The following is a 10,433-nucleotide window of genomic DNA, read 5'->3' on the forward strand; positions in this document are numbered from 1 at the left end:
ATCTACTGGTCGATCAGGGAATCACACCTGCTACCCCATTTGGAATTTCTTAACATGATTTGCTTTAAACAAAAGTGGTAAAAAATAAAAATAAAAAAAAGGAATGTGTTTAAGTAAGAGTAGCGCTACTTTAACATATTTTTACTCTAGTAAAAGTAAAACTAGTCAATGAATATAATTAAGAGTTGAGAGATATTTGGCAAAAAGGGCAACTCAAAGTAATCATAAGGTTCTAACATTTGATTTCATTTGAAAATGGTGTAATCAGACAAAATAGATAATAGAAGAGCTAATTATAGTTTATTAAACAAAACAATTGTCATGAGCCAAAGTAGGAATGGAAGCTTTACTTCAAAATACAATAGGCAAAAAATTGATATTTTGGGTGAAGTTTAAAAAATATCCAGACTACTGAGGTTTCCTTCAATGAAAATGCTGCCATCTGGTGGCAGCATTTTCATCCTGTCAGTACGGGTAGAAGCCTTCATTCAATTTCATAAATATTAAAACTCTGCTAACAAAAGTTTTGTAGTTTATTTTATTGGGGATTAACATATAGCAGCGTGAGATATTCACTGAAAATCTATCAAAACAAAAAACTTTCAAGTGGTAGTGATAACGATATAAAGGGGAAACTATTAAGTTTTACTTTCCCGTTACCAGAGGGCGCTATATTTTGTTTGTTTGACTGGTGCTTTTACTTTTAATGAAAGCTCATCTTTAAGAAAACTTTGAATAAATTGAGCATTTTCTGTGTTTCTTCTCTGACTGACCTATAGATGAACCAAAATAGAGATGGTCAGTACTGCATCTGATTATGAAATGCATAATTTTTGGCAACATGACTCGGTAAATGCGCTCTAAATCAAAACTGCATAAGATAATATAACTCGCAATATGAAATCTGTGAAGGTATGCTACTGTACTAGAGGATACGATAATTTTATGCTTATTACATATATCTTTTATGCAGCAGGGATCATCTTTGATTTTTCTTCTTTCAAATGCAGCATCATCTATTGCCATCTAGTGGCCAACTTCAGAAGTTGAAAATGTATAAAGCACAAAGCGACCAAGCGATTTTCTTCGTCAGTCATTTTTAGAGTTTGTTTAGGGGCACTAAAAGAAAAAAATCTAATAGTTTGAAGTTTATTCTCGGAATGCTGACGTAATGCATGTGGACACCTGGGAGCTACCAGCTTCAATGACTTTTTTTTGTTGACGTGGTTGAAGGATGTTATTGTCTGAGATTAAAGTTTGTGGAAACATCACACTCGACTCCAGGGAACATGGATTACGTTCTTCTCCACTCTTCTTCCAAACACTGGAACATTGATTTCCAGGTGAAATGCAGAATTTACTTCCATCTGAAAAGACGACTTTGTGTCATAGAGCAACAGTCCAGTCCAGTTGATTTTCTCCACAGCCAGGTAAGAAGTTTCTGTTGTCTCTGGTTCAGAAGTGATGTGACACGAGTAATCAGACGTTTGTAGTCCATGTGCAAAGTGTTTCTTGATGCGTTGACTCAAGCCACAGTTCACTCACTGAATCTCCCAGAAATTCTTGAATGAATTTTCTAATTCTATAATAGCTTCTTTTTGGAATACATTTCTGACATGAATAACCCTTCCAATCATATTCTTATTTATTGAAATGCTCCAGTACAAAACTGAGTCAGCAACTTCTAAGTAGCCACATCTTTAAGAAATCAGAAGATGAAATCTTTTTTCTAACATTTTGAACAGAGCAGCCCATGAAGAGACAGAAGCCGTTTTAAGACATGTTATGCAAAGACTCGCTGTTAAACTGAAATAAAGACATGATAAAATAATGCACACTTTCTTCTTTACTGAACATGGACAGGGACTGTTTTATACTGCAGGAAGTTTTTCAGGCTGGTTGGCATGTCCAGCTCGTTGATGCAGTGGCTCTTGTTGATGCTATTCAGGTGTCTACGCACAGCAAGTCGGCAATGCCAGGTCAAGGCTTTCGGAGTTCCTGAAGATGGAAAAAGAAGAAACAAAAAGGCGTGTCTTAATGAAGGAATCTGCCATTAGAGGATGAATCTCACTATTTGACGATGCGTTGAAGAGTTACGGAGGCAAAACCAGTCCTGCGGGGATCAGGTATCCCTCGTTCAGAGGGCACCGCTGATTTCTGATCACTTTATTTGGAGAAATGTTCCCTGATTTCAAAACTTTGGCTGAAATGCTTGCAATTCCACGAAAGCCAATCTGTTTGTGTGGCAGTTGTTGGATTCACAAACGTTTTAATACGCACAAGTGGGCGCGCAATTCAGCTGAGAGACTGGTGTGTTTAGGCCACAGCAGGTGAATCGTTCCTAATACAAGTGTGTTTCTGTGTGTGTGTGTATATATATATATATATATATATATATATATATATATATGACTTGGACTCGAGTCATTAAAATCAAGACTTGAGACTTGAAAAGTGCTCAAAGACTCGGACTTGACTAACTTTCACACTATTGACTTGGGACTTGACTTGAAGCTATTTACTTGAAAAGATTTGATATTTCACTTAAGTCAAAAGTTTAAAACACATTATTTATAAAGTGGCCCCATTAATTCATTCTGCTCATTCAGTATTGACATGCACAGACCGTCCCTCTGTTTTTCCACACTCCGTATGTATGTGTGCGTAGCTGCAGCACAACCAATCAAATTAACAGGATTTAAAAAATAACGGAGGGGGGGGGGACGACAGAAGAAAAAACGCTCCAAGCAGATTTGCTCCTGTGAGTAAATTCTTTTACTCACAGGAGCATATGTGAGTAATATGTTAGTTGGATATTTTATCAATCATGAAATATCCAACTAAAAACGGAGTGAAACATGCAAAACCTGCAAGACCAGGATCTCAGATGGAGATGCAACTTCCAACTGTTCGGCATTTGAAGTTGCACAAAGGACAGAAAGCGGTACTTTTCTTTTACTGAGACAACTGACTAGCTAACGTTGTGTTAGCAACTCTGAGTGTTTCTGGATGGTAATGCAGCACATTATTTTGTGTTTTGGTTAGTGATTCTGGCAAGTTTGATTCAGGCAACATGTTTTTATCAATACCGAGATGTGGAATTAGCTGTAGATTTAACCCCACTTGGACTGACAGATTTATTTTACCATCACATCCAAATTCAAAACCAGTGCGCTTTATTTGCAATGAGTGCATTGCATGTTTGATTTTAAAAAGAACACATGGTCTATTAATTACATTTAGCATAATTGGAACATTGTTAAATAAACAACAACAAAAAGACGACTCGAAAGGACTTGAGACTTGACTCAACTTTTGCCTGTCTTGACTTGAGACTTGACGATACAGACTTGAGACCTACTTGAGACTTGCAGCACAGTGACTTGGTCCCACCTCTTTATAGTAGTGTTACTGGAGTCAATTGAATTAAATGCAATTGATGTGTAAAATATAGTGGTGGGATTTTTCTTTTACTTCAAACTATCCAAAAACTCTTTTAGCTATTTCTAAATGCTATTGTGTTACTAAAATTGTTATGCATAACTTATATATTTTGATATATTGCACGTGTATTTTATAAATATATAAAGAATATTTGGTTCTTGTACATTTCTACAAGAGACAAATATCTTTGTACATTTGTTTCTTATTGCTATTTCCATATATTTTTTGTGTGAAGCTACATCCTCCAGCATGTGTTCGACTTGCTGCTGCTACACTTGAATTTTAGGACAATAAATATTTACATACAATTTATGAGAATTTTCCTTCTACTTCAGGACGATGCACAATTCTGTGTTAGTCTATCAGGTAAAATACCAATAAGATTTTTGGCTGTGATAAAATGAAAAAGGGATATGACTACTTTGACAAGGCACTATAACTTGGTTACACTGAGTGGGTTTTGCATACCTCTCTCACTCAGGAGCAGCTCCACTGCTGGTTGATTCATGAACCTCTCGATGATCAGCTTGGGGAGGTAGACGTTTGCGCCGAAGTCTATCAGCATCTGGATGTACTCCACGCCGCAGCCGTACCTCAGGCACATCTCCAGCATCGTTCTGTGATGGATGCTGTGGATGGTCACGTCTGTGCAGTTGTAATTCGGGTCGGCCCCGTGAAGGAGCAGCAGCCTAAAGCACTCTATGTGTCTGTTAACCGCAGACAGGCAGAGCGGTCCTCTGGTCACACTTTCGTAGAAGGGCCACAACCGGAACTTAGAACAAGTGTTCGCATTGGCGCCGTGAGCCAGCAGCTGCCTGAGGATCTCCACGTCGCCATTCTTGGCAGCGGTGATGACCGGGGAGCTGTTGTTGGATTTGCTTCCGTTGGGGTTGGCACCTGCTGCAAGGAGGACGAGGACACAGTCCAGGTGTCTTCCACGAACTGCGTTGAAAAGAGGCGTTTGGGCTTTGACGTCTATGGTGTCTACAAAAGCGCCGTGGGCCAGCAGAACCTTCAGGCAGCTGAGGTGGCCTTTAGACACGGCAGCATGGAGGGGAGTACCTGCGATGCCCCATCCCCCTTTGCAGTTGATGACTTTCTTGTAAATTTCCTGGCAGAGCATTTTGTCGAGGAGTCGGTCATTGTTTTGTGACGCCACCAGCCTGAGCTTGGAGATTTCGTCGCTGTATTCTTCTTCCTCAGTTCTCCTGAGCTGGAACATAGAACCTGGTGGAAAAAATGGTGAAGTCAGAAAACAACAAAAGTCCCAATTTGGAAGGACAAGAGGCTGACTTTAGGGCGCAGCGGTTGGAAATCTCCACTGCGACAAAGAGTGGCATCTTTTAGCTGTCACCAAGTTTCCATAGCAACCATTTTGAGAGAAAACGTATTAGCCTGGTCCCTTGTTTTATGCGTGGCTTCATGCAGATGGTCTGGACCCTCGGCTATAGAGAATTGATTGCTTGCCGGAGGCATGTACTCTGTTGAAGTTTGAAATGACCGGATCTGATTTTACCCAATCGCTCACGTTTGACCGTGACATATGTAATGCACCAGCTACACCGTGAAGCTTACCGAAAATTGAGTACGTTGTAAACAATCATCCCCTACTGTGAAGAGAAAAGTGTTGAGCCAGAGAACATCTTTGTTAGCAGTAAAATGTCTTAAGCATTCCTCTTGCTCCGGCTTGAATTGCTCAGTATTTGGAAGAGTGGCCATGTGTGGCTTCGTTCACTTCCTCTGCCACCATTGCCAAACTACAACCCTATATAGACTACAATTGTAAAACAGCAAAGTAAATCAACGTGACCGTTCACAACGTCTCCTTCTGTTTGCTGATGGGCCCCATTTAAATTCTGAGCCTTTTCCCTGCAAAGCAGCCATTCCGTTAACTTTACTTTGTACTGATTGGCTGTACATCTAAAAACAGAGATAAGATTGTTGTAAAACCGAGATGGTTTCCACTGTGCTTATTAATGGATATTTGGGTATACTAGCTGTTTGAACAATATAACAGACAGCTAACGGTGTTCTTAGATGGGTCTCATTATGGATTTCACTTCTTTGAATGTCTGCATCATTGCCATTGTAATCAAATGCTTGATTTTTTTTTCCAATAAACTTTTTATTTTTGAAGCACTTCACATAACCAGCAGTGTGAATGGGCTTGTACAAACTTCACAGTTATTTTCAACATAAAGGCAGTTTGCAAATGTCTAACAAAGTTCATCTTACAAGCAGTTAAATTTGGCTTTAGCCTCCCTTTGGGTGTAGTTTTTATCAGACACTAAAACAAATCCAGTTAAATAAACATAATTCTGTTTTCTTGGAAAAAAAAGATGCACAAGTTTTCATGTCAAGTTTCACATGACCCACATGACTACAATCCACCTCTAAGTCAATTCCAGTCTGAGGGAAACAGTCCGTCTTTGTTCAGAATTTGAAGCTAAAGGAGTCTTTAGCGTCTACCTACGGACTTTATTGACATTCAAAATCAACCGACCCTTTCCATACAGCGGCTTGCTAAAATATTCATACATTTTAACCATGTTACATTCCAGCAACAAACTCCAATTTTCTCTACTAGAATTATGTGTGATAAACATCTAAGTGCATAATTATGAAGTAGAGGAATAATGACTCATGGTTTTCACTTTTTTTTTCTTTCTTTTTTTTACAAATGAAAATCGGGTTTAATACCCCTAAACTCTGTCAGTCATTGCATAATTTAATCTCAGTATAAATCTAGTTGTTCTGTGAAGCTCTCAATTATTTGATGAAGAACATTAAAAACAGCAACAAGGCCGACGAAGGAACACAGCAGACAGGTCGGGGAGAAAGAATTTGAGAGGTTTAAAGCAGGGTTATAATCCTGAACACAGCATTCCCCTGACAGAAGGTAGCAGCAAAAAAAATGCTGTGGGAATTTGTTTCTAACAATTGGGGAGAGAAGTTGGATGGAAGTAGTTCAAGGACTATCCTGGAAGAAAACCTATTAAAAGATGCAAATGACTTAAGACTGGATTGGCTCAGTGGTGCTCAAAATATAAGCAGGCCACACTTATCAGACGTTGTTTTTAAATGTGTTTTAATTTTACTTCATAATTATGCACTTCTTGGTACTCGCACAAAAGCTCAATAAAATACAGGACAGTTGAAGGTTTCAACGTGACAAAATGCGAAAACCTTAACCCCTATAGAGTCCAGTCCGAGCAAAATTTCAGCGAAAATCTTTATCATTTTATGCGTAACACCTGAAACGCTTCTGTGCGTTAAAGGTAAACGTCAACCAATGTTTCCGTATTAATCTTCAAGATCTTCCAAATAATTCGGCATGATAAATGCAGCACACAGTTGAATGCAAGTATTTATTTCTGGGTTGCTGCTTTCGTAGTTGATGAATTCTGCCGACGGAAATATTGTAAATTACGAAATATTCGGTAAAGTTCTGGTGAGCTATATGTAAGCCGAACCATATCCCATTATTTAAAGTCTTTATTAATCAAATCGAAACCTCTGAAATGTCACTGATAGTCATGTGTTGCTCTGTATCGTCAAAAATATGTGGATTGTCTCGAACACGCTGTCTGCAAAAACAGCGTATTGATACCTCAACTTAAATGTAGAAAAACACAAAAACGTTAAACTGCTCTTGCCTAAAATAACTTGTTTACATTATGAGTCTATTTATATTTATACTACCTTTGATGTGTCACAATGTTTCCCCCTTCTTCTTCTTCTTCATTATTCCGCTTCCTTGTTAGGCTGCTGTTCAGTATCTTTGCTGCCCTCTGGTGTTCATTAGACGCAAAAATCAAATTCTTGGGTTTCTCAGAACCCCTCTGTTTTCACAGTAAAGTTCTATTAAAGAAAGTTAGATTCAAAGCAATAATCGATTAATGGAAGAACAAAATATACAAATAAATACACATATAGTTACTTTATTTACTTATTATCTTATTATCCTCACCTCTCCTAATTTCTTTGTAGAAATATAGCCCACTCATAGTAATTACCAACGAGATGGCTTGTTAGAAGTTAAGACGAATTCAAATAAGGGTTTTGGTTCAACTCAAATATTCAAATAAGACTTCAGGCCCCTTATGGAGTCAGTCAAGCTTTATTTATATCAAGAAACATCCTGTTTCCAACTAGCATATCTAGCAATATTCCAAACTTGAGACTTTTAGCAATGACTCTCCATACAATGAAATGTTATAGGAAGACTAGGGAAGTGATCACTTCTCTGGACCATCTACATGTTTTCCTACTGGATGGGTGTTGATGATGCATCATTTCTTAAGCTACACAATATTTCTACTCGCTGTGAAAGCATGGCTAGCTCTGTTGGGTTTATGTTTTCCTAGTGATTGACAAAATTAAAACCACATATTTTAGTCAAGGAAGTAGTTTAAACTTTTCTTAGATTTTAGGCTGCTCTTCATTATGACCTCAGTATGTTGGAAACAACAAACTGACACCATTTTAACATGTACAGGGTCACCAAAGGATAGTTTCCTTCCCTTTTATCCTTGAACTTTATTCAAATGTCTTCAGACATAGTCAGCAATCTTGTTTCATGCTAAAGTATTCAGATCTTGCTCACTTAGTGTGAGGGCATTAAGTTCTGATTAAATACACTAATACCTGGTCAACAAAAGGTATTGACAGGTGTGAGACTGTCCTCTTAAATCTGAATGTAGGGAAGACTAATCTTCAGTTTTTGATTACCTATTGCCCTCCTCTATCCTACAATCACTAATGAGCAAGACAGAAAGAGAACTCCTCCACTGGTAACCTCATTCTCCGATCTACCATTTTCTAATTGAGAGCCATTGCTTCAGATTAAGAAATACTGCAATAACAGCAGAAAGTTAAGCTGTCTTGTAGGTGGTTTATTTACAGTGTGGCTAGATAGGAAGCAGGTGACATGTCCAAGCAGGTCCAACTCTAATCAGAAGACCTTCTGATCTCTTAAAGCTGGATGTCTTCCTCTGCCACCACATGCACGTCTGCTTGACACAAATATCTAGTCTCATATACTGCTTTTGCACAAAATAACAAACCAAAGAAGTTACCAAAGTACTTGGCAACCTCCAAAAGTTTGGAAGGTTGGTAACTTCCAAATTAAGTAGAGGTACTAAATCTAAGATGTAGAGGTCTGAACCTCTACATCTTAACCTCTCAATTAAGGTGTTTTATACCTTAATTTCTTTGGCTAATGTTACCCTGTCTTACTGCAAATAAAAAAATAATAAATTTATCCAGAGAGACTGTCAAAAATAGAAGGGACACAATATATGTATTTAGTGTTTACACCTCATGAACCGTGAATAAAGAACACATTTCTTTGATTTATAGACTTTGAATTTTGTCATTTACGTCATGATTAATACAGAGATGAGCTTAAAAAATAACTTGTTAAATTGAGAACGCCATTACATACCAATAGTTCTAAAACTATAATGCATATTAATAGTAGTGCAGACAAGGTTATGAACAGACCTTAATACTTTAGTACATTTGCTGTTGTTTTTCCTGTGTTTTCAAACAAAGTGTCATTCAGTTTCTTTGATTACTTGATAGACTAACGCTTCAAAAAACAGGAAGTTATGGAGCAGCAAACTCAACACTGATGGACAGGAGGGGTCGTGACCTTAGGAAGGTGGAGGATAACCCAGTGCCCTCTACAGCACCACTCCGTCTGTTACCCTGTCTTCAAGAAAAAATCAAGAAACTGTCAGGTTTACGCTTTCGTCCGTCTTGCGCCGGTCCAAGAATTTCACCTCTAGCGGCGCAATACGAATGCCCCCGGCCGTCCCTCTTAATCATGTTGCCCACAGTCTCAAAGAGTGAATTCCCCACCCAGTTCAGAGAGAAGAAAACCCACAAAATAAAACCGGGGTCCTATTTCACTATTCCTAGCTGTGGTATTCAGGCGACGGGGGACCTGCTTTGAACACTCAAATTTTTTCAAAGTAAACGCTTCGAGCCCCGGCAAGACACTCAGCTAAGAGCATCGAGGGGGCGCCGAGAGGCAGGGGCTGGGACAGACGGTGGCTYGCCTCGYGGYRGACCRTCAGCTCGATCCCGAGATCCAACTACGAGCTTTTTAACTGCAGCAACTTTAAGATACGCTATTGGAGCTGGAATTACAGCGGCTGCTGGCACCAGATTTGCCCTCCAATGGATCCTCGTTAAAGGATTTAAAGTGTACTCATTCCAATTACAGGGCCTCGAAAGATTCCTGTATTGTTATTTTTCGTCACTACCTCCCCGAGTCAAACACCATATCATTTTACGGACAATTGACCCTACAGTACCCTCAGGTACTCTGCAGCCCTTCCCTCAGATTATACTTACTTCTCAGGTGCCCAACAGGTGTTACTAATCCTGTCTTTACATGTCAGGTCGCAGCTTCTTAATCCGTTCAGCTTCTGTTCAAATTCACCACAGTGTAACATTTCAATCTACCGCCAAGACACCCAACTCTCTCTTCTCTTCACCACCTGGTGCCAGATAATCCTAAACTCTGAACTAAAAACATTTGATGTAAGAAACACTTTTAGAGCAGTAATGACTTTTTCTGCAACAGATTGCTCTACCAGAGCAGTTCATCACTTCTGTCTACCTGACCCTGAGTAGGTTTACGTAGATTTAAACTGTGAGGTATCAACAGTGGTGGAGAAAGTACTCAAAAAATTTACTTAAGTAAAAGTACAAATACACAGACAAAAATGTACTTAAGTAAAAGTCAAAGTACCACATTAACATTTTACTTAAGTTAAAGTAAAAAAGTACTGGTTTTTAAAAATACTTAAGTATTAAAAATAAAAGTACTTGCTGAATGAATTGCCTAATCACTAATATCATTAAGTGTCCCGATCATATGCCACAGATAAAGCATGTTTTTATTGTTTATTCTGTAACATAGTTTAGACTTAGATATGTGATTCTATGCATCATAATTTCAGGGATGGAAACATTTT

General features: G+C 38.6%; 1 protein-coding gene across 1 annotated transcript; it reads right to left on the reverse strand.

The window, feature by feature from the left end:
- Positions 1-1,828: 1,828 nt before the first annotated feature.
- On the reverse strand, positions 1,829-7,249 carry LOC103482066 (ankyrin repeat and SOCS box protein 12-like). The gene is made up of 3 exons (XM_008437982.2): positions 7,147-7,249; positions 3,913-4,671; positions 1,829-1,998 (listed from the first exon to the last, which is right to left on the reverse strand). The coding sequence occupies exons 2-3, from the start codon at positions 4,664-4,666 to the stop codon at positions 1,847-1,849; spliced, it is 906 nt and encodes a 301-aa protein (XP_008436204.1). The 5' UTR covers positions 4,667-4,671; positions 7,147-7,249; the 3' UTR covers positions 1,829-1,846.
- Positions 7,250-10,433: the final 3,184 nt, after the last annotated feature.

This window comes from Poecilia reticulata, linkage group LG19, assembly GCF_000633615.1.
Source record: "Poecilia reticulata strain Guanapo linkage group LG19, Guppy_female_1.0+MT, whole genome shotgun sequence".
In the NCBI taxonomy this organism is placed as follows: Eukaryota; Metazoa; Chordata; class Actinopteri; order Cyprinodontiformes; family Poeciliidae; genus Poecilia; species Poecilia reticulata.